Raw genomic sequence first — 25,519 nt, forward strand, 5'->3', positions numbered from 1 at the left:
TGTAGTGCAATAAACACAACTATCATATGATTTCTTCACGTTCCTCTCATAATCAACTTGGCTTCTCAGTTTTGGGTCAGCCAAAGCTTCCAGTCTGGGCAGAGTCAAGGCCCAACCCTGAATGGATAAAGGCAATCTTGAGGCAGCTGAAGGCAAATCACCTCAGATGACCTCAGGAAGTGGAGATTCATTTAAGAAGATCCGTTGAGAAACATGTCATGGCTCATTGATAGTTATATAATGCAAGCCTAAGTGGTACCCGTGATTTACAACGACTTTCCTTCAGTGTTCCCCAGCCTCCCTACTTCCATCTGATTTTTAAAAAATATTTTGATTTTTAAAAATGAATAGGAAAACTAGTGTGTTACAGAACGCCAACACAAGCATAATTTGTACTTCAGATAAGGTCTCTTGGCCCTCATAGACCTCCCATATGCCTTCTTACAAAGTGAAAATTATAGAGTTTTAGTCAGTCCTTTTTTTTTTGGAGCTCTTCCCTGCACCTTTTAAACAAACAAACAAAAAGCTGGGATAATAGACCAGGGTTGTCAAACTCGCAGCCTGCAGGCCGGATGCATCACGGACTAGCCGCACCCACGCCTGGTTTAGCAAAAGGGTGGGGGGAGTCGCAATATGTCACGTGGTGCCACCATGACGATGCAAGTTTGATGCCCCTTTAATAGACAACGTTTTGCAAGGCTAGAGGAGGTTGTAAAGAACAACTTTGCCAGTCTGCATTGGTTGGCACTTTTGTGGCTAACCCAACCAATTAAGGCAGCCACTTTATGAATGCACGGTGTGTTCTACCTTGAACCAGTTTCATGCTTTTCCTGCGGTTGCTTTTCTGTTGGGCCACAGGAAGACATCTCGCTCAGTGGCTACCAGAAGCATGTGTCTTCTTCCTCTGCTCCAGCTCCTCTGACTGCAGCCGAACAAGAGCTTCAGCAGATCCGCATCAATGAGGTAAGAAGGAAGTTAACTGAGCTGTTGATTATGCTATAGTTCTTTCTTTTCAATTTTACAATTTTCCCTTGGATTTTGTGTTTAAAAGTGTCACAATGTCATTTAAAAATCCATTCAGGTGCAATTAAGAATAAAAAGTTTGCTTCTGGAGGCTGCTGATAGTCATAATAGTGTCTGCATTTTCCATTTGGAAGGAAGAGCTGAGCAGTCCAGCTAGGAAAATGGGAAGTTCAAGGTGCTTAAAAAGAACAGAAAGGCTTCTAACATAGAGGAATATGCTGGTTTGATGCACCCCATCTCTTTTCTCACCTCTTTTCCTTTTGTGTTTCATTGATTCCTGGAGGGGGGGGTTCTTCACTTTTCCACCCTTGATCAATAGAAAGAGAATTCTTTATTGGCCAAGTGTGATTGGACACACAAGGAATTTGTCTTTGGTGCATATGTGTACATAAAAGACAAGATACATTCGTCAAGAATCATAAGGTACAACACTTAATGATAGTCATAGGGTACAAAGAAGCAATCAGGAAACAATCAATATCAATATAAATCATAAGGATACAAGCAACAAAGTTACAGTCCTGCAGTCATAAATGGGAGGAGATGGGTGATAGGAAGGATGAGAAGACTAATAGTAATGCAGCCTTAGTAAATGATTTGACAGTGGTGAGGGAATTATTTGTTTAGCAGAGTGATGGTGTTTGGGGAAAAACTGTTCTTGTGTCTAGTTGTCGTGTGTAGTGCTCTATAGTGTCATTTTGAGGGTAGGAGTCGAAACAATTTATGTCCAGGAAGCGAGGGGTCTGTAAATATTTTCACAGCCCTCTTTTTGACTTGTGTAGTATACAGGTCCTCAATGGAAGGCAGGTTGGCAGTAATTGTTTTTTCTGCAGTTCTGATTATCCTCTGAAGTCTGCGTCTGTCTTGTTGGGTTGCAGAACCAACCCAACAAGACAGACACAGACTTCAGAGGATAATTCCGAGCACAGTTGTATGGGGGGAAATGCCAAAATTTGCAGCTATCATTCCCAAGGCAGTTGCTATCCCGAAGGTGACATGCAATACTTGAGCAGCCATATTGTTCTTAATAGTCAGGTTTTCAGTGATTGATTGATTTCGAGTACATCACCCAACTCAAATGACTGGTGGTTAGGAATAGGTAAAGCCTGTCTTTCCAGTTACAAAGTAGCACTATCTTGAATCTTGAAGAAACCCAGGTTTCCTCCAGAAATAATGTCTGGCTACCATTCTTTAGTAACATTTGATCGGGTTACCATGAAGGATGCACAGGTACTGATTTCCTGTGTTTACTCTGGCAGCATAGGTTGCATGCTATTGAATATTCAGCTGTTTACGTGGTTATTCATTTGTTAGATGTACATCCCCTCTTTCTTCCAAGAACACAAGTTAACTTCTATGGGAGTCTGCCTTCATTTTATCCCTCAGAAGAGTAACCCAATGAGACAAAGTTTGCTGAGAGAGAGAGAGAGTTTCTATGGCTAAGGAGGAACATTAATCTGGCCCTAGTCCAATATCTGTGCCATTATGCCATGACCATCAATAGTCTTTTTCTTATAGACATACTACTATCCTTCCTCATGTATAGGACAGCTGCTCCCTAAAGCAAAGGAAAAAGAATGAAAACAATTTTCAAATTGCACAAGGTGCATAACGACATCATCCATAAGTGTGATGAAACATCATTTGGTTTGGACAATAAACTCATCTTTTTGCCCCAATTTGATGTTGGGTTATTGATCCCAGCATGCATAGCTATGAGAGTAATGGCTGGGATGGACAAGTGTTAAACTTAAAACAACACCCAGATTCTACCACTGTAAAGAAACACCCAGACGAAACTGTGTCCAGTGTAGTTACGCATTGGTTTTGGAGGTTGTAATCCCACATTAAGAGTAGAGTGTTGAACTAATGCAACTGTAAGAAATCCGAATCAAAACATTCATGGTAAAAGGATAGCACAGTATTACAAGTAACCCTTATTTAATGACCACTCATTCAGTGACTGTTTGGAGTTAACAAATGAGTGGAACCTACGGCCAGTCCTCAAAGATCCAGCCATTGCAGCATCCCTATGGTCACACGATCATAATCTGGGTACCTGATTCACACTTACAATTCTAGCATTGTTCTGCTGTTACATGATTGCCATTTGCAACCCATCCCCCTGATCCGCTGCATTTGTGCCCTGTGGGAGAGAGAAACTTAACTGGAGCAACTTGCAACCTTTCCTACTGGCTTCCCCATTGACTTTGCTTTTGGAAAGCTGGCAGGGAAGGTTGCAAATGGGAATCATGTGACTGTGGGATGATGGACGATGCAATGTTCCTGCAGGGGCTATTCCTGCAGCAGCCATCCCCAGTCCCACTGCACTTGTATCTCAACTCACTCTATACCTGGCCTGCCAGTTTGCTTGCAAGCTGCCTGCAATCCTCGCTTAGCGACAACAACGTCAAGTGCCAGGATTACCATTGCTTACTGTTGCAGTTACGTGATGTTGTGCTTTACCGCCACATACTTAGTGATGGAAGTCCAGGTCCAATTACCATTGATAACCAGGGACTACCCAGAGTTTGTACGGATTTCAAGATTCTGTATATACAAGGCACACCTGATAGCACTTTCCCAAGATTGCACAATAACATAGGCCTCATATAGTGTTCTTTCCCGTCATTTCCTGAATTAGTTTTTGAAGTATTGCGTTTTATTTGCTTCCTTAATGTGATGTGTACATTGAGTTGAATAATGTTTAACCTGCCGGGTCTTGACTGTAGGACTTTCATCTCCCTCTGGCACATGATTATCAAGTCAGAAGATGATTTAGCAGCCAGGGCGAGATTGCTGCTTGTAGGTTTCCATTTGCATTTATTGGCCCAAGCGCTCTGTGCAGTTTTCGTCTCCTACCGAAGTGGATGATGAAGGACTCTGAAAGCAAGCAGAAAGAAATTTCTCTCAGTTGTTTGTGTGGTAAATTTATAACTCTGGTAACAATTGGTTGGTGTTATGTATGAGAGTCCCCACAGATGTAAACCATAGGAATAAGATTTTAAAGTCACCATGGCTAAGCTGTCTTTTTTTTTTAATTATTTATTTATTTTTAAATGCAAATAATACTAACAGAGTACATATACATCTAAATACAAAAAAAGAAAGAGAAAAGGGGGGGGGGGACTTAATATTCCATATAGCTAAAAGATATACAATATATTTGAATTGGGCCCTTATCCCCTCCAAAGCAACATAGCAATAGCAATAGCAGTTAGACTTATATACCGCTTCATAGGACTTTCAGCCCTCTCTAAGCGGTTTACAGAGTCGGCATATTGCCCCCACAATCTGGGTCCTCATTTTACCTACCTCGGAAGGATGGAAGACTGAGTCAACCCTGAGCCGGTGAGATTTGAACCGCCGAGCTGCAGAACTAGCAGTCAGCTGAAGTGGCTGCAATACTGCACCCTAACCACTGCGCCACCTTGGCTCTTTATAACATATATTCTTGAGTAGGTTTATTCCCTTTACCTTCCACCAACACTGGCTATGCTGTCTTTGAGAGAAAGTGAAGGGTGTGGAAATGGAAGAAGGGCTTTGAGACTGAAGTACAAAAGGCATCTGCCTGTTTAAATATAGAGACTGGAAATGGCTGAGGTAAAATAGTAATATAAGGGAAAGCTGTCCAGTTGGACAAAAATACTTTTCTTTCAAGTTAAAAACCTGCATTTTGACCAAATTTCCCAAAGCAAAATCTCTTAAATTGACATATAGCAGTGAAAGTAACATAGTCTTACCCGTAACAAGACTGGAAAGGACTTAAAAGTTTTGGGGCTGCTATTTTGATTGGGGCTGGAATAGGCCAGGAAATTATTATTTCTGAATTCTTATAGGGATGCAGCAGCTCAGTGGCTAAGACGCTGAGCTTTTCGATCAGAAAGGTTGGCAGTTCAGTGGTTCGAATCCCTAGTGCCACGTAATGGAGTAAACTCCTGTTACTTGTCCCAGCTTCTGCCAACCTAACAGTTTGAAAGCACATAAAAATGCAAGTAAAAAAATAGGAACCACCTTTGGTGGGAAGGTAATATGTTCCATGCGCCTTTGGCATTTAGTCATGCCAGCCACATGACCACAGAGACGTGTTCGGACAGCGCTGGCTCTTAGGCTTTGAAAAGGAGTTGAGCACTGCCCCCTAGAGTTGGGAATGACTAGAACATATGTGCGAGGGGAACCTTTACCTTTATTTCCGAATTCTCCAAATAATTCACTCCTGCCTCGTCCTTGTGGGTTGCTTGCCAAACCCTGAACTTGGAATATTGGCACAAGTTCACATTGGAGATCAGGTGGAAAGCTGGAGTTATTCATTCAGAAAGATACTAGCTTAGAGAGCAGTGTGCCTGCTTCTCTTTGGGGAGGGGGGTGCAAATCCTTTTTGGGCACTGGGCCTAAAAGCAATATCTCTTTCACGTGTTTCTGTAATCTGAATCTGTTGAACTAGCCCGTACCAACTGTCAACCTAAATATTACTAGCGAGGGAGAACAAAGCGTCTTTATAGAGAGATCAGCCTTCCATCAGACCTGCACACATCAGGTGCAGCCAAATAGCCTATTTGGGCCCCCAACCGAGTGTGCAGCACTCCAGCCCCCTCCTCCCCTCCCTCCCATTCCACAGCTTTCTTTAAATATGACAGGCCTGGAGCTTAGCTTCCCACCGCCACTTCTGCGTGGCTGAGCGATTCTGACAGGTTGCGAAGAGAATCCCTTTCAGTTTATGGCTCCATTTCTGGGTCACCCTGCTTGTGACCCTGTGTCACTGGCGGCAGATGAGGTATCCGTTTTATTTTAGAGGATGCTCAGAAAATTGATTATCTCACACGAAGCCTGACTAGACAGCCCAGATTTTTGCATTCCGCCCTGATTTTTGATGTGTAAGAATTGCCCTCAGTTGGATCAGTGTGAATTCACACACCACATTAAAGTGATTGTCTGCTTTCTGCCTATGGAGCTAGGCATGGTTGGGTGTAAACCATGGACTTTAGTGTAGTTCCGTTGTATACTTATGGATGTGAAGAAGTCAAAGTTAAGGCCAGTTTGGGATAGCCAACTTCCATTTCTCCTTGTTAGGGTACTACTCTGAAGTACTGTAATTAAGGGTTGGCTAAGGCAGGCTCTGGCAGTTTAGCTTAGTGCTGCCCACAACTTTCTTAAGCCATCAGGAAAGTTTTTTTGCTGACCTGAGAGCTAGGCCCAGTCTTCTAGAGCAGGGGTCTCTAACCTTGGCAACTTTAAGCCTGGAGGACTTCAACTTCCAGAATTCCCCAGTCAGCTGGCTGAGGAATTCTGGGAGTTGAAGTCCTCCAGGCTTAAAGTCGTCAAGGTTGGAGACCCCTGCTCTAGAGTTTGCATTAGAAAGTCTTCCCTTGCTCCATCCATTTTCTGGACTAATCCTCCTGTTAACCAGGTCAAAGCAGCCATTTCTCACAGAACTCACTCCGGATCAGATGGCCAGTTAGGATTACAGCCAGAGCCACAACCACGTGGTGCTGGTTACTCTAGGTGCATTTTTTTCAAGGGGCAAAACTGTAAGATGGCTGTGCTGTTTGCTTTCCCAACCACAATGCTTTGCTCTGAGAATCCCCTTGGACTGTTGCTTAGAGAGCAGCCGGTCAGCCAGCCAAAGGACAAGGAAGATGTTGCTTCTTCTGGAAAATGAGTATGCAGGATGGAGTGGTGGGTCCATCTCAACTGGCAGGTCCTCTTGAAACTTTCTGCCGCTCCTCCAGTATGACAAAAAGCAAGGACCAAACTCACTTGAGACCACTCTGCTGGTAAACTCACCACCATCTGAAATTTGTTTTAATTTTGGTTTGATTGAAATGGCTTTCTGCCTCTGCCTTGTGGGATAAAACAGGCTGGTGTTTCTATGGTATGCTTTCTGACACTTCTTATTCTTTTATTTCCTTGAGGGAAATACAGTGAGTAAATTATGTTATGCTTGTGGAATGTGTTACCTTTGCCACTGATTTAATAGGTGCTAGCTTCATCAGACTTCCAGACTGCTCTAGGGGCCTGTTGGAAGAAATGTCCATCTGGGTCCATCTAATGTCCAAGTGGGGAAAAAGACACTGGAAACATGGAGACTGCTTGAAAAGATGATTGTAATGGTGGACAGGACAACATGGTTTGAGGTCCTGGGGAAAAAGGTGATCACATGCTTCCAGATGTTGAGTGAAGAAGAAAAAGAAAAAAGAAGGGCTTGCTGAGAGTTCCTGAGTTTTTAATTCTCTGTTCGGCCCCACCTCTCTGTTTCCTGTTCCTGTGCAAGAAATGTATTCTGATTGGTTGTCACACTCTCAGGGGTGGGGTGCCTTAGCTAACTTTGTAGGCTGTGTGTCCTTTGAGTCCCAAGCTTGGTTGAGTTCCCAGATGCCATGTGGTGAGTTTCTGTTGCAGGCTAATCCTACCTTTGTTCTGCAGAATAGACTCTCAGGCATTTTAATGGCCCATTGACAAAGGTGGGGGATGTTAAGAGTGAGTCTGTTTCCTGCCTAAAAACATGTCTCTCCATTTCTTATCCTGAGAAATATAATATTCTGCCTTTTCAATATTTCCTAGGATATTTCATTCTTCTAGGAGAGGAGTGGGTGCTAACTTCCTACAGGCCTTAAAGATTTTCTTCCTTCCTTCCTATCCATCCATCCATCCATCCATCCATCCATCCATCCATCCATCCATCCATCCATCCATCTATCTATCTATCTATCTATCTATCTATCCTCTACATCTCAATCACTAGAGACCCTCTAGTTATCTTTTAGTCAAATGTTTATTATAGCCTCAAATACTAGTATTAAACTCAGGCTTAGTTGAGCCGGATTGAGTCCAGACACAGTAGCAATTGCATTTAAAAGATTTGCCAGGTTTTCTGATCTCACAGAACAGTGTAAGGAGCCATTTCTAACTTTTTTTTAAAAAAAAAAATAGAGACTATTCCATCGACTTAAAACTTTTTGAAGACAATCACATAAATTGGGAATAAACCTTATAAAATCCTAGTGATTTATTACTCTCAACAGTAAGCATATTGCACTCATTACAGTTCATTTATCTGCAGTAACTTGCCCTTGGGAAAGAGAGAACATTTACCTAATGTGAAAAATGATTCAGATAGGACTACATTATTTCTTCCCATTCCCCGCAGATCACTTGCAATACCCTTATGGACTATCATTGGTAACCAGAGAATGGATATCACTGCTTCACAATTTAATGTATTTTTTCCTCTTCCTTTCCTCTACTTAAATTGTAGATTGCATCTATGCAATAGAATTTGCTTTGCTAGAAGCCCTGATGGAGATTATTTTTTTCTGGGTATGCAAAATAAGTGCCCAGAGGATTCCAGGAAGTCCTTGAAATTGAATTGCCAGGCCATTGAATGTTTACAATTGCCTCGAAAATTCAAGGAGCTGATCTAAAGGGTTCTTTACATAAATTGTTCAGGCCCTTGATGTACTCCATTGGCTTGTTAGGAATGCCAACTGGATTGATCAAGTAGAATGTCCTGACTTTTAAACTTAAATAAATAAGGAACTTTAGCAGATGCAAATGATAATCTCCTAGCCTCGAACCATACCTTTCCTGGAAGCCTGACCTGTTGGGAAGAATTGGGGCGTTGTGGACAAAATCTCAAGCGTAACCCCAAATCTATTTATCAAGCTGTGAATTTCTGTAGAAAATAAGAGGGCTTGTTTCAAATACATGCAAGTCAATGAGAAATCAGAATTCAGGATAACTGCATTACATTGGAGGATTGTTTGAGTATGTCTTTTATAAAGGGCATCTTTCAACCCAAAGAGAACTGAGAGAGTTGGTTTTTATGTTTGTTTTTTTGCAATGTTGTTTGTTCACATCTGCAGACTTTCCAGGACAAAGTTAAGAATGAAAAACCCTACTTTTCTTTCCAAGCAGTTGTTGGAAGAAATGTCCTTCTGGGTTCAGCTCCAAGTGGGGGAAAAGACATTGGAGACATGGAGGTTGCTTGGAAAAATGGTTTAATGGTGGACAGGACCACATAGCTTGAGTCCTGAACAGAAAAAGTGATCACATGTTTCAGTGTTGGGTGGAGAAGAAGGGGGGAGGCTGGAAGTTCTGGCTTTATACTCTCTGTTTGGCCCCACCTCTCTGTTTCCTGTTCTTGTGTAAGAAATGTATTCTGATTCGTTGTCAGACTCCTATGGGACCATGCAGGGGCAACTCTCTAGGCTTTGTTTTGAGTTCAAGTTTGAGTTTCCAGATGCCATGTGGTGAGTGGGGTAAAAGGCTAATACTATCATCACATCACTCTGGAGCTGAAGGGGAGAACTCTTTATTATGTAGAAAGACTACCTTGGGCATCTTAATGGCCCATTAAAAAAAGTAGGGGCTATTGAGAGTGAGTCTATTTCCTGCCTAAAAACATGTTTCTCTATTTCTGATCCAGGGAAATACATTCTGCCTTTTCAATATTTCCCAGGATATTTCATTTTTCTAGGAGAAGGCTAGGTGCTAACTTCCTGCACAGTGTAGCCTTTAAAATCAATATTTCTGTAGCTTTCATTGAATATTTTGAATGTGGAGCAGCTAAACCTCTGTTCATAATTTTGCGGTGTTTTTGTTGCGTAGGTCAATGTATAAAGAGGACTACAAAAAGTAGTGAAAACATAGGACGACCACAAGTGCAAACTCACATATGTCCATTTAGAACTACTCACATATGTCCATTTAGAACTGATCCTACCTGGTTCAGTGGCCCTTATTCTCAGATAAACATGTATAGGATTGCAACCTAAGTACCATTGGCTCCACTGCCAAAAATTATCAGTTGGTGTAAGATTGAGTTGCACGTGGTTATTGTGTGCAGCCTGTATGAAATACCTGAAGGCCCTTCAATAGTTTTTGTCACTTCCTCAGACTATTTTTTTTTAAATGAATGATCTTTCTAGCATGTAGAAATAGGGATTAAAAGTGCACAATAGGCCTCCTCTTCACATTCACCTTGTATTTGATAAAATGCATCTCAGAATAAATGTTTTCAAATAACAACGTATTTGAGCATATATGCCTATGATCAGTTACTGCTGTATCTGAAAATTTTAAAATCTGGCAGTGCATTTCCAGACCACAAAAGAAATATCATTGGGATCTGATCCTGTCTGCTTTAGGAGTGTGGCCCCTGCTCCAATACACAGATCCTGGAGAAGTTGCCCACTCCTGCTCTAGAAGCAGAGCTGCTCACTGAGAGTCGTCATTAAGTCAACTCCAAAAAGGGCAGGAGACATTTTCCATTTAGATTATCCGATATTGTAATTGTGTTATTTATGTATCTGTGGGGGAGGGGGAGGTCCACATGCTTGTATGCACATTTGTGTCAGGGTTCCAAATAGCATCCAAAAGTAAATCAGAGTCCAAGGCAAAGTATTGCTCAAAGTTCCAATTTATTAAGAGAGTCATGTTGGCACATCTAGGAAAACGCAAATCTGAAAGCTTCCCAGTTTTCCCCACCCAGTTGAAAGTTCAAAATCTTGCCCACACACCCACAAGTCCATCACATGGTCCTATCTTCCACTGCTGTGCTGGCAGTTCCACCCATCCAGCTCCGGTCAGGTGCAGAGGTGTAAAGACAAAGGATGACCTTGGCTTTCTAGAAAGAATTTTGTTATGGCTACATAGCATCTAACTCCGTACAATCCCCCCTCCCATTTTCCCACAATAGAAAAGGCATAATAGAATAATAGAAAGTGCGGCAGGACAAAGATCTAACAGAAAAGATGGCTGCAGGCCTGACAACTTGCTTGATTGTTGCATTGCATCTTTTTCTTAAAACTGCTCTGACAGCATTGCTGAAGAGGAGCATGATGAATTACATTAAAATGAATTGCTGCACTAGATATATAAATGTCTAAGGATCTTCATTTCTTACTATCTCGATTTGTGGTTTGGTAAAGTGCTATTAGTTTTATAAGCAGCTTGGCAGTAGAGTGTTGATTGAAATAATATTTTATGCCTTTGGCCCTATATCATCTTTGCTCTTTAATCAGCTATAGTAACCCTGGTGGGCAATCAGTCCTTCGTTATACATTGAAACATAGCTGTTATTTCCTTTTATATGTCTTATTTCTCCTTCCCCAGCACACCTGGATATAGCACAGAAGCCTTAGATCGATGGTTTTTCATTTCCTCTGATCTGGAATCTATAGTTGTCGTCTTAGGAAAAGTCAGCCTCTTAAACCAGTGTCAAAAATTCATATAGGGTTGTACCGTGTTTGAAAGTTGAAGATGTCATAGTTTATTTCTGAGTCATGGGAAAGAAGGAATAAAGAGGAATTTACTCCTCTGGAAGTTTGCTAATCCGAGTTTAGAACATCCCATCTTGAACCCTGTTTGCTGGCTAGTTGTCTTTGAAAGGAAAATAAATGTATTGCAATCACTTGAATACTTATGCAAATGTCACCTAATTTTCATGTTATTAAATGAAAGAAGGCCATAATTAAAGCAAGAAACTATGTTAGAATTATGGCAGAAATACAGTTTTCTGAACCACTTAGATAAGCTCAAAATCCCAGGTCTTTATTATCACTGCATTGGTTAACCTTTGTATGGCTCCATTACATTGCTTGTCTGTTTAAGTAGTCAAGAATTGTGAGAGGCTTTCCATAATGGTGGGGGGGCTTCTATTTGGCCATTGGTTTCTGTTTGAGCTTTTTTTTTTAATGAAATAGATGCACTAAGTCATAATAGGCTTGACATAACTCCATTAACCTGTTTGTTAATGTAAAAGTACCCTGTTTCCCGGACTTCCCCGGATAATAAGCCCAATTGGGCTTTTGAGCGCATGTGCTAAAATAAGCCCTCCCCTAAAATATTTAACCGCATGCGCAGCCGGTCCCCGCCATTTCCTGGGGAAAGGGGGGGGAGGTAACATGTCCCATGTGCTCTACATGCATCTGCCATCCATGCGGAAGGGCCTCACAGAGGCTGCTACCGCAAATCCTAGCTACTGCACACTTTCTCTTAGTGGCAGCCACAAAAAGAGCAGCAGGCCCAGAGACGCTAGGGCTGGCAAGAGTGTGCCAGAAACAGAGACAGAACTTCTGGCCCTCTTTGGATCAGCTGAGCCACATGCCGAGGTTTTAAGGGGCCTCTTGCACCTCAAAAATAATAACACCTCCCCAAAAATAAGGCCAAGGGTTTATTTCAGGGGTGAAAAGAAAATAAGACCCTGTCTTATTTTCGGGGAAACACGGTAGTAGAAAACTATCCCTCTGTTTTGCTGTTTTGTTTCAATGAAAAGAACTGAAAGGTTCTGGGAATACAAAAACAAAATTCAAGAGCTGCATATAACTACAGCACACAGATTGCGCCCCCTCCCCTTTGTATATCAGAGGATTTTGGCTTTCTCTATATTGTGGATACTTCTGGAGGAAATTTGTGGTTATATTTGTTTTGCGTGTGCTCCAAGGATTTTCAGTCGCAGCACTCCAACAGTGATGAAGGGGGCTTCCTCCAAAGTTACTTGGATGTATTTTGGGGAAAATAAGTGGCATATTATATATAATAAACAGTAAGTATTAAATCCCAGTAGCCAGCTTTTTCATGCATAACTTGATCTATTGCCTGCCACTTGATTCAGGACAAATTATTCTATTAAATAATTCTTCATGGGTTTTGAACTCTTGTGTCTTCTCTTCACCTGCCCTCAGGATTCAGATTCCCAGGAGTCCTACACTGAGATGGTAGGCTTGATGTTAAACATTTCTTCTCAGAATTACGGCTCTTCCTTGGAGCTTCTTTTCTCTTGCATGTTTTAATCCTAAACCTTCTACCCTCCAGCCTTGAAGCATTTGCTTTTTTAAAAAAAAATGTTCCTTCCTTTCTCTACCAGTGAACCTGTAACCCTAACAATTTATAGATGCCTCTGCAAGAAAAGATGATGAATGAGTTTGTAAGCAGTATATATAGAGCAAGAGTTTTATCTAAAAGAATGAGATTAATTACCCCTTGATTTGTATACTGCTGGTCTAGCTCATCTCATCTAGAAGAGCGTTTGGGAGCTCCTGAAACAATGTTTGGAAGGTGTATGTGAGATTGAACAAACTAAGTCATAAGCAAAATAAGATTGAGGCAGAATATGTGGGGAATCCAAGCATTCTTGATAAAAAATTACAAATGGTTTTAACTGTAAGTGCCTTGTTTTTTAAAAAAACTTATAAGGATATACCATAGTTTGGGAATCCTACTAGATTCAAGGCTAATTGGAGACGTTCAAGTGATACGTAGGTCAAGAGTGGCTTTTATCACTATTATACGGACATATTAGCTGGATGTTTGCTCAATTTTTCATGCCTCAGAGACATCTAGACTGGCATAATATAAAACATTCTGTCTGAGGCTTTGAAAAACTTCAGCTGGTATAGAAAGTGGGCATTTCACCCCAGGTAGTCCTCAACTTACAACCATTCATTGGCTGATCATTGGAAATTACAATGGCACTGGGGGGGGGGGGACCACGATCACATGATAAACATTTGGACACTTGACAACTGGCTTTATTTGTGATGATTGATGGTGTCCCCGGGGGTGATCACCTTTTACAACCTTCTGACAAGCATAGTCAATGAGGAAGCCAGAGTCTCTTGACAACCGTGTTACTAACTTAATAACTGCAGTGATTCACTTAAATGTGGCAAGAAAAGTCATAAGATGGGTCAAAATTCACTTAACATCTGTCTTACTTAGCAATGAGAAAGTTTGGCTCAATTGTCGAGGACTACCTATATTGATAGATAATTGGATGTGTTGAGCCTATCCTGAGTCATCTTTTTTTTCACAGCAATACTGGTTACCAGTTCATTTCCAAGTCTCTTTCCTAATACCAGTATAGTGTAATGGTGAAGGTAATGGACTTGTACTAGGGATAATGTGGTCCAACTCCACTTTTAGCCCTAGAAGCTGAGAGTTTGTGTCAGCCACTCCCTCTTAGCCCAACCTATCTTGCAAAGGCTGCTTTCATGAGAATAAAATAAAAAATATATCTAAAAAAGAAAGAAAAATGTAACAGTGTAAAGGACCATTTTGACTTGTACCAGTGAAAGTTTGTTAGTTTATTTATCAGACTTGGAGGCTACCCACCTCACTAACAGAACATCATTTAAAGCAAGAAATTTCTTGCTTCAGATTCCATCACTGTTAATATTTATGAAAGTTCTAAAACCTGGTTTATTTATTTCTCATGTATCTCCTGAATCAATATTATTACTCAGCCGTGGGCTATTAATTTAGCTATATCTGGTTTTATTACTATGTAGGATATTATAAATGCTGGAATGAAATTCCTTGTATCTATGTACTTTTATTCTGCTTCTATTGTTCTGCTTTATCATGTGGAACTTTAATATCGTACGTTTTCTTGAGTGGCTCTTTGGCCATAAAAACAGCCTAGAAATATTTTCAGTCAATCAGTAAAAAATCTATTGGTTTTCCTCCTTGCACTTTAAACAATATTATTTAAAGGAGGAAAGCATTTTAGCTGTTGATGTTGAATCCTGTGATGATGGAGGAATGCAACTATAACAAAGGACTTCCAGTGCCCTCATTATTGGACAATTAGGAATCATGTGTTTTTGCTGATTTAGTGCCAATCAACCAGATATCAGCCCTGTAATATCTGTTTCTGCCTTCCCCTGAGAAGAAGCACTATAAGAATATGGAGGTGGATTTGCAGAAAAGATTTCAGGTTCTGTAGAACCTGTAAATATAGATTTATGTACTATAGTCATCTACAGCAATCAAAGTGGCATGCCACACTATCTCAAGGTACTTTTCCAAATAAAAAGTGTTTATGGCACTGTTTTTCTAGCATTGGGCTAGTAGGCTGGTCTATATAAAGAAAAACTGCTTCAAGATAAAAAAACATTTTTTTCAGCAGTTGCTTACTCCAATTGTAGTTGTACATGTTGCAGCATAGACTTTAAAAGCCATCATATTTAACTCCAGGTAAAGCTACATGTTTGGAAGTCATCGCAGAGAGATGGAAGCCCTGCTAAACAAGCTGTGTGGTTTATTGAATGATAATAATCTACAACCAAGGTTTCAGATCAGTTGTCTTCTCTTAAGGATTGTTGTTGAGTGTCCCAAAGGTGCTTTTTCAAAAGGCAACTGGACTTTCTTCTTGTTGTTTTTTTTGAAGACATTTAGCTTCTCATCCAAGAAGCTTCTTCAGCTCTCAAAAAGGACCTTTGAGACAACCATGACCTGGATGACTCCATAGATTGTTGTTGAGTATTAGTACATGCCAGGATAGATGGAAGTTGGGCAGCGTTTTTTTTCCCCTCTTATAATATGATATCATTTTCTTATTTCCTACTTGGCAGATGGTTTTGGGCTGCTGCTGCTGCCCAACTGTGGTAGAATACCCTCATCCTGAGGAGGTAGGCCATGTTGCCTGCATTCTGTCTTCTGTTACGTTTTGCAGAGTTCTTTCCCTTCGCTTACTCATTTCATCATATTCTCCTTTATATATTTCCTCCACAGTATTCCAGGTCTGCTTTCTGTTAACCAAGTTCACAAACTTTCCCATTTTAAATCTAGACTCATCTGACTCAGTGTATCTAAAGATTATCTGAGGAGCCTACTTAGACATGCTTCTCAGGTGACTGGATTCAAAATAAAAGTATAAGTAAATTAAGTCTAGAATTTGTTGAGCTGTTATGGTATATCTAACGGCTATTAAATATTATGAATGGATTTGAATCCTTTATCCCAAGAAATTACTATAAGTCAGGCATGGCCTGCGCATTACATCCGGCCCACAGGGTGCTTAGATCTGGCCGGCAGGGCCAACTTGGAAACAGAGGACTGGCCCACAGTGCCTCTACCAGTGAAAACGTAGCTCAGAGTTTTGTTTGACCTCTGGCACTAGGGTGGTTGTTGGCCATCTGGACCTCACTCATGTCGGGAGCACCTTTGGTGGCTCGAGTGCTCTGCCAGCATGCGGCCCTCCTGAGCTCCGTTTTCAGCGGCGACAGCCTCCTGCAACCATCTGCCAGCGAAAATGGAACTTGCAAGGGCCATGCATGAGTAGAGAGCTTGGGCCACCACATACGCCCTGACATGAGTGCTGTTGAGATGGCCACGCCCACCCCAGCCCCCCTGAGGTCAAACACAAATCCTGATTCGGCCCTCAGTGAAATTGAGTTTGACACTCCTGCTATAGGTGGTTCTAGCACTCCTTAAAATATACTAATATATAAGAGCCATAAAGTACTGAGAAACTTTATTTTACTCTTGTTCCTTCAGTATTCTGCTATTGAAAGAATTGATGTGGCTTCATGTCCCCATGTGCCTATTATTATTAATATTAGTATTATTTTGAAGGGCGGGGTGCCCTCAAGTCCTTCTGGACTGCTGGTATCTGCCTGTACAAATCCCTGCAACTTTCTTGACAAGATTTCAGAAGTATTTTGCCACTGCCTCCTCCCTAGGACTGAGAGAAAGTACCTGGTCCAAAGTCACACAGCTGCTTCTGTGCAGAAACAGAACTGGCAGTCTCTCAGTTTCTAGCCTAACTACTACACTGGATTCTTAAACCTAATCCATCATTACTTTATTGTATGATTTTATGCAGTGGTGGGTTCTGGATCCCATTGCAACAGGTATGGTGCAACGGGGCTGGGCGTCCACCACATGAACGCTCGCAGCGCACACATGCGTACTTACCACCTGTGATGCTCCAGGATGCCTCCGCGATACTCCAGCTGCTCGGCGGAGCGTTGCGCAGGAGCCGTACGCTCTGTGCGTGGAAGCGCCAAAGAGCTCAAATACCAATAAGGAGCACGGGCGGGTGGGCCCTCCGGAGTACCGGAACGGTACCCGGTGCTCCCGGCAGGCACCAGTATGCCCGTACCGGGGCATACCGGTCGTAACCCACCACTGGTTTTATGTCTGCAAACTTTTTTTTCTCTAAACTGCTTTAAGAGAAATGTGGTAAAAAGATAAATTACTTAAAGGACATTATGAATTTCTAATGGGGAAAAAATTGGATTGCCTGCATTTCTTTTAGAATAAACTGCACATACATATTGGTTTTTAAAAATCTTCAGTGATAGGGTTTTTTTTTCCTCCCCATTTTCATAGCTTGTTTATGTAAAAACTAAACAAAGCCTTGAGAAGGTTAAGTCTTAAGTGGTCAAGTGAGTTCGTGGATACACCCATGAAATTTTCCTGGCAATAATATACAAGTGGTTTGCCTTTACCTTCATTTAATATTTTCTAACTTTCTGGAGTTGCCTACAGACCTGGAATTCCTTTGTGATCTCTCATTTAAGTGCTATTCTTGCCTGGTCCAGCTTAGCTTTTAAACTCAGGCAAGATTGGCAATGTGCTATTACTGAGATTTGGGGGGGGGGGGGGGTTGTCTTGAATTTCTTCCAAACAATTCCATTGTTTTTATTGTGCTGATAAATTTGGCAAACATATATTACTAGTTAATTTACTATCATTTTTTAAATTTTTTTGATTGTTACATGAATTAAAAAATTCAGTTTATCTCAAGAAAGCATTTTTTTAAATTTAAAGAATCTTAGAGAATTTGTCAAAATTCAAAGAATCAAAACATATATTAATTTCTATCTCACACTGATAAGTTTAATAAGCCTCTTGGGAGCTCCTGGTTAATTACACCGTGTAATAACTACTGTATATACTCGAGTATAAGCCTAGTTTTTCAGCCCACTTTTTGGGCTGAAAAAAGCCGCCTCGGCTTATACTCGAGTCAGTGAAAAATTTGCCCGAAATGGAGGAGAAAAAGGGGCGGGGCCATGCCGCTGGGTGACACTCGTGAATGGCCCAGTGCCCCTGTGAGTTTCCCCTCCCTCTGTGTCAGTTTGCCGCGCAGCGCGCACCGCACCATCCCCCCTCCTCACGTTCTAATGTAATGCAGGGCTGTCTTACGATTCCCCTTCCTCCCCCTCCTGCCGCTCTGCAACGATGTCCCACCTCCTCCTTGTTATGGCAAGCAGCCACATAGCGATGTCCCACCTCCTCTGGTACAGTGATCCAATGATAGGAATCACTGTGCCGTGTGTCATAGGAGGCGGGACATCGCTCCCGCGGCTGCACGGGACATCATCATCATAGCGGGACATCAGCATCATGAGGTGAGTGAAGTATTTCATTGAATACACCGCTAGTTTACTGTTTTTCTTTGAAATAAATATTCAAAAACATTATTGGTATCTATTTTTATTTTTGAAATTTACCGGTAGCTGCTGCATTTCCCACCCTAGGCTTATACTCGAGTCAATAACTTTTCCAGTTTTTTGTGGTAAAATTAGGTGCCTCGGCTTATATTCGGGTCGGCCTATACTCGAGTATATACGGTATGTCAGTACGTGATGCTAGGAAGGACTCTAGTTCTCTAAATTTTGGTTAAAGTGGGTGAGTCTGGATTGGCATCTCTTTTAGCTTCCACTTATATTATTACAACCCCCATCTGATTATGGCTGCTTGATACAAAACCTGTCAAAGGTTTGCACTGATTAGAAATTAGAGCCATCACTAGATTAGAATGGCAGATTACATCTCATTTGTTCCTTTAATATTAGGATTCAGACCACAAAATATAAAGAGAAAGGGTTGACGTTACATTCTTCCCTCCCAAGGAAGATACTGTTTTTATAAGAGAGGTTTGGATTGGCAGACAAAGGGGTCTTTGCTCTGACATGAAGAGCAGAGTGCTAGGAATTTTTGATTATGATTGCAGCATGGGCAAAGCCTTAGATACAACCCTTAACCCTATCATTGTGATCCTGTTACTGTTGTTAAAGAAAATGAAGAAAAGTAAAGGTACATCAAACACAAAAATGAAGATCAGATTTCGGTCGCTTCCTATGCCTCCCGCATTATAGTCTGTAGAATTCTCCTACATTTAATTGCACTCTTTTATGATCAATCCAAGGTTTCAAGTTTTTTTAGAGTGGCAAGAGAAATAGCTCTATACCATAAGGTTTAGGTGGGAATACAGTTTCAAACAAAGCTAACCAAGGCCATGCCTAACTAGTACTTAAATGGGAGAGATCCAGGGCAGACCCTGTCTGAAGGTTAGGCTGTGAAGTTTTTTAAAAAAAACACCCTGGAAAAATGCATTTTCAACCCACGTTCACTAAAGAAAATTACATTGATTAGGCCATGTCAATCAAACTCTGCTCCAGAGCTCCAAGTGCTAAACTAGCTCATCCCCCAATTTGTTATAAGGAAGACTCAGCATGGACAGGAATTCAGCCCAGGGAATTTAGAAGGAAAGAAGGCAAACCACCCATTGACCTTTAAACATAAAATGTATAATGCCTCCAAAAAGTTCAACTCGCACTGTGTTCTGGCTATCAAAAGGTGAGAGTTCTAATCTGTATACTCATTTGCATTAAATTACATCACCCTGGTACTTAGTCATTTTGGTTAGAAACATCCTAGAACTATTGTGACTCATTTGAGCGTTACTACCTGAGATAATAATTCACCATACCATGCCCATAAAAGTCTTCCCTGTCCTTTGGTCAAAGGTAACAACTGAAATTATTCAGTGACAACTTTCAGTTTAATCACGCACCGTTCTTTCCGAACTATAAATAGTGCTTGAAATGGTCAAAAAGCATTATATCAACATAGAAACTTTGGTAATATGTTGCTTTAATTTCATTTCTTTCATTGTGACAGCTCCTACCTCTTGTTTTCGGCTGTTGTTTTTTTCAAAGATTCACAAACTCAGTCAGGATAATTGGTATCTACCAGGTCACCTCACTATCATGGTTGTTGAAAGCACAGACACCCAAAATTTGATGCCCAGGGCTTTCACTTGTAGAACCTATGTCATGGGAGCAATACTTGTTACTCTATAGAGATGCAAATTATATATTTGATAATATATGATACCAATAAAGGAGAATATTTGTAATTTAGGGTTGAAATTACCTAATGAAACATCTGCAAGAAAACAAACAAGCTCAGGGAGCATCAAGGGCTCCTCAGTAATATATAGCAATAGGTCTTAGACATATATACCGCTTCACAGAGCTTTACAGCCCTCTCTAAGCTGTTTACAGAGTCAGCCTATTGCCCCCAACAATCTGGGTCCTCATTTTACCCACCTCGGAAGGATGAGTCAATCTTGAGCCTGGTGAGATTTGAACTGCCAAATTGAAGTCAGATGGCAGTCAGCAGAAGTAGCCTGCAGTACTGCATTCTAACCACTGCACAACCAAAGCTCTCCCATATGAATATGGCCTCATCTTTAAAAAATAAAGAAGTTTATAATTGGGTACAAATTTATCTACACTTTTTCTTTAGCATCATCTACAATAAATAATACCATTTAATGTATATATCATTTTGATATAGTTGTGCCAATCATATGTTCTTCCATATAAATTAATCCAGACTATATCTGGATGGAAATCTGTAATTTTATTTAGGAGGCCAAAAACCCAAAACTGCTTCAGAACTTTTGAGGGTAAAAATCTGTAAATAAAATAAAAATTACTTGGAATAACTGAGATTAGAAATAAGAGATTAGACCCAGGATGGCGAACCTATGGCACGCATGCCACAGATGGCACACGGAGCTATTTGTCAGGGCCTCCTGAAGGTCCCTGAAGCCTCTGGGGGGGGGCTGTTTTTACCCTCCCCAGGCTCCTATAAAGCCTCTGGAGCCTGGGGAGGGCAAAAAAAGCATGCAAAAAATGGGGGGAGCGCCTCTCATGTGCGCATGTGCACTGGGAGGGGGCGTGCGTTGCATTATGGGTGCAGCACGCTCACACACGACACCCCCCCCCCCGCGCTCCCCCCCTTATGGCACAAGAGCCAAAAAAGCCATTGCTGGACTAGACTATTCTAGAGACTAGAAGTAAAAAAATGCAAATGTTTTGTATATCTGAAAATGTCACTTCCAGCACTTGATGAAAAGTAGACCTAGCAGTTCTATTTTACAAATGATATTTTGTTTGTTACTCAATGAAGCATGTGACCTAGTTTTTCTCCTCTATGAAGCATGAAACTGAACTCTAATGATTTTCCCTCTGCTGATTCTGTGTGGAGCCTATAAAGCTGCTTTTGTACTGTTAATTATTTTAAGAAGAAAAAATTATGCTGAAGTTGCTTTTAAAATGTCATTCTTCCTCACCTAATAAATTGATTCTTGCCAGAAGCGACCCAAAGAGGTAGATTTTTTAAAAGTATGTATCTTATTTAGTATTAATTTCTTTAGCTTTATAAGATTGGTTAATCATTACTGCAGCTTATGATGAAAAGCTGCCACTCAAAAGGAAAATATTGTTTTTCCTTTTTAGTGTCCATCAGACTTTGTTTTTCTCAGTATCATCTCCAGAATATTTATAAAGCCAGTCATATCTGAGATCTCCTCTTCTGCTCACTTCCAAAATACGAAGCCTTCTTTTTCTGTATTAGGCATTCACTAGAAAGTGCTGTCTAACATATAAGTTAGACAGCGTTTTTTAGAAAGCTGAGAAACTTTCATGGACGGCGTGAATGGTCAAAGGATAAGTCGCTTGCCCAAGAAATTCTGTACACAATCCAATCAAAGGCATGTAAATGTTGATGTAACCCCATTTCACTCTGGGATTTACATCCGTGTAAATGCCTGCTGATGTGTACTGCATCTCCTAGCCAGCTTTTCTGTTCATTCCTGCTTGGGCAAAGACAAAAAAGGGGCAGGGTGGCTTTAACAGTTGAGTAGAGAATGGAATTTCAGCACGTCATGCAAACTACACTTGATGGATTTCTTTTTTCTTCACAACTAATAAAGCATAAGAGACCTTCCTCTTCTCATCCAGCCACAAGACTCATTTGTTCTGGCCATTTCCTGCTTTCGGGTATTCTCCCTTCTTCCTAAGACTGGAATCATAAATGCACTTCCCTGGGAAACAGCCCCATTCAAACCAATGAACTTAGTTCTATTTGGACTTGAGTGGAGAGTTCTGTTTTGACCTAGGCTTCTCAAAAGCGTGAGGAGCCGACTCCTCATCTCGATAAAACCCCTTTTATTTAGTTTCAAGTGAATTCCTCTCCAGCAAAGTCCCAACCAAGAGATTTCCAAATGCCACTCTGTAGCAGACAATACTTGGCAAGAAGTCTGGAAAAGATCTTCACTTTAATGAATTGAACTAATTGTCTCCTGCAAACTCCCCTCCCCTTTTGCTCCTCTTTATTCCCTATGGGAAGGGCCATTGACCGTCCACTTGTGGCTTTACTCCCGAGTCAACCCTTGTTCCTTAGCCTTTCCCTTCTTCTAGCAGCTCTGCACATGCGCACACTGGGAACACCAAAGGCAGCTGACAACGGTCAGACGGCCCTGGCCCCATCCCTGCCTCCAACCCAGAGCCCTCATCAGAGCCTTCCCCAGACTCCAGGACTGTCCCATGTTCCTCTCCAACCTCCTCATTGTCTGACTGCTGTCGGATCTGCTGGCCCCTTGTTCTCAATATCTACCTCAGTCCATCTCACCTCTCTCTTTTACAGAGTTTTGTAATCCGCACATAAACACAGAGAGAGAAAGAGGGAGAAAGAGAGACATCCTTTAAACTCTCTAGTCTTAGAGGGAAGGGAAAGGAAAGGAAGAACATTACAATGGCTCTTTCCTGAAAGGATCCTTACACTTCTGGATGCTAGTAGCATGGTTTGTCTGTTACCTCTCCATCTTTCTTGTACCTCTCTACTTTTGGGGGGATTAACTTTTTTGGATGGGCAAAAGTGTAAAATAAATGCAAGGATATAAAAGGAAATGCATGCAGGGTTTCACTTCAGGCTTGGTGTTGTTGTTTTTTGCGCCTCTGTTGCCAGGTGAAAACTGAAATCAGCGTAGAAAGCAAACACCAGACTCTCCAAGGCCTGGCCTTCCCTTTGCAGCCAGATGCACAACAAGCCATTCAGCTACTAAAGCAGAGGAAAATCAATTACATCCAGCTGGTAAGGGATTCTTGGGTAGGGTTGGGGGGGGAGCGCTTTCAGTTTAATTGTCCCAGGTTTTGCTAGTTTCTGTGCATGCTCTGCTTGCACAAGTTGTACTGTTGGAGTTTCCACCTCATTGTTATTTTTGTTTTTCTCTTGCCTTTGTTTCAACAGAAGCTGAACCTGGAGCAGGAGACCATAGAATTGGTCCACACAAAGGCTACAGAAATTGCTGATCTGCCTAGAAGAATTCCTCAGGATTCTGCCCGCTACCACTTCTTTCTGTTCAAACACTCTCATGAGGGAGATTATCTGGAGTCAGTAGGTAAGCTGTAACCAAATCTACAGCTGAGGAAAGCTTTACCTCCTCCCTTTGGACACGGAGTGGGGGTATTTTCCTTACCTCCTAGAATGGTGTTGCCATCTGGGGAGGGAGTTTAAAACTTCTCTGGTGGATTCCTTATCCAAGCACCTCTGTAATTACAATAGGTGAATCTCCTGGCATCTGAGGTGGCACAGTGGTTAGAGTGCAGCACTGCAGGCTACTTCAGCTGATTGTTAACTGCAATTCGGCAGTTCAAATCTCACTCAGTTGAAATCCCACCAGGCTCAAGGTTGACTCAGCCTTCCATCCTTCTGAGGTGGATAAAATGAGGACCCAGATTGCTGGGGACAATATGCTGACTCTGTAAACCACTTAGAGAGGGCTGTAAAAAAAGCACTATGAAGCGGTATATAAGTCTAAGTGCTATTGCTATCCCCAGTCTAGCCGGCTGGGAAGTTCTTTCACTTCTCTACCTAAGACTGATCTCTTCTGCCCTGCTCTGGAAAAACTCAAAAGCAGGAGTAAAAATATTTCCTACACACAGTCCAGAAATGCAGTGCAAAACTAAACAGCTTCATCTCAAAGGTACTCTTTTCAAAAGACAGGGTTTTTTTTTCCCCTTGAGGAAGAAGAGGTTTCGAAATGTCTTCCTCCTCAAGGAAAAAAGCATAGTCCAGTTGCCTTTGGGGGGTGGGGGGAAAGCACCTTTGAGTCAACCATGACCTGGATGACTGAGAATCTCCATAGACATTTAAATAATTTTATGCCAGTCCTAAAACAAAAGAGTTCACAGCCCAGCACATGAGGAAAGTTTTAATTTGTTTCTAAAATCAGTTACCCAATTCATGTGCAATAGATTTTAGCTATAGGAATTGGTATCATTCCATCCGTGCAATATATAAACAGTATACAAATGCAACTGTATTTATTTGTTTTGTCATATGCTATTATGGCATGCAATGGTCATTATTTCAACATAGATTAGTGGAATTAATTTTACCGGGGGCTAAGAATGCCTGATCTGCTTTTTTTTCTTTCTCCTAGTGTTTATCTACTCCATGCCTGGTTATAAATGTAGCATCAAAGAGCGCATGTTGTATTCTAGCTGCAAGAGCCGATTGCTTGACTCCATAGAGCAAGATTTCTGCCTAGAAATTGCAAAGAAGGTAATGTCAGAGTTCCAAATAGCATCCTCTATGAAATAATAGCTCGAGGCAAGAAGTTCCTCAAAACACACATTTATTAGAAGAGCCATTTGGCACAGCTGGGAAAAACCCAAATATGACAGCTTCCAGGTTTTTCCCCACCCAGTTGAAAGTTCAAGACCCTTCCCCAACACTCACAAGTCCATCAAATGGTCCAATCAGTTACTGCCGTGGATGAAGATTCGTCCCATCTACATCCATCCAGGTGCAGGGATAAGGCGACTTTGACTTTCTGTGAAGTAATGTTGTTATGGCTACACATCTCCCAAGCTCCATACCATCCTCCCTCCCAGTTTCCCATAGTAACTACACTATATTGCCAAAAATATTTGCTCACCTGCCTTTACTCGCATATGAACTTACTGTACGTGACATCCCATTCCTAATCCATAGAGTTCAATATGACGTTGGTCCACCCTTTGCAGCTATAACAGCTTCAACTCTTCTGGGAAGGCTGTCCACAAGGTTTAGGAGTGTGTTTATGGGAATTTGTGCCCATTCTTCCAGAAGCGCATTTGTGAGGTCACATACTGATGTTGGACGAGGAGGCCTGGCTCTCAGTCTCCGCTCTCATTCATCCCAAAGGTGTTCTATCGGGTTGAGGTCAGGACTCTGTGCAGACCAATCAAGTTCATCCACACCAGACTCTGTCATCCATGTCTTTATGGACCTTGCTTTGTGCACTGGTGCACAGTCATGTTGGAAGAGGAAGGGGCCAGCTCCAAACTGTTCCCACAAAGTTGGGAGCATGGAATTGACCAAAATCTCTTGGTATGCTGAAGCATTCAGAGTTCCTTTCACTGGAACTAAGGGGCCAAGCCCAGCTCCTGAAAAACAACCCCACACCATAATCCCCCCTCCACCAAACTTTACACTTGGCACAAGGCAGTCAGACAAGTACCGTTCTCCTGGCACCCCCCCAAACCCAGGCTCGTCCATCAGATTGCCAGATGGAGAAGCATGATTTTTCACTCCAGAGAACGTGTCTCCACTGCTCTAGAGTCCAGTGGTGGCGTGCTTTACACCA

At 41.6% G+C, this 25,519-nt stretch overlaps 1 protein-coding gene across 1 annotated transcript in view; it reads left to right on the forward strand.

Moving 5' to 3' along the window:
* TWF2 (twinfilin actin binding protein 2) overlaps positions 1-25,519 on the forward strand; it is a 77,522-nt gene that overhangs the window by 46,529 nt on the left and 5,474 nt on the right. Inside the window, exons 5-8 of the mRNA XM_032209864.1 lie at positions 859-963; positions 22,855-22,980; positions 23,137-23,287; positions 24,332-24,453. Of these exons, the coding sequence (XP_032065755.1) occupies positions 859-963; positions 22,855-22,980; positions 23,137-23,287; positions 24,332-24,453 (504 nt within the window). The remainder of the gene's footprint in view (positions 1-858; positions 964-22,854; positions 22,981-23,136; positions 23,288-24,331; positions 24,454-25,519) is intronic.

The sequence above is a fragment of the Thamnophis elegans genome, chromosome 2, assembly GCF_009769535.1.
Source record: "Thamnophis elegans isolate rThaEle1 chromosome 2, rThaEle1.pri, whole genome shotgun sequence".
Lineage (NCBI taxonomy): Eukaryota > Metazoa > Chordata > Lepidosauria > Squamata > Colubridae > Thamnophis > Thamnophis elegans.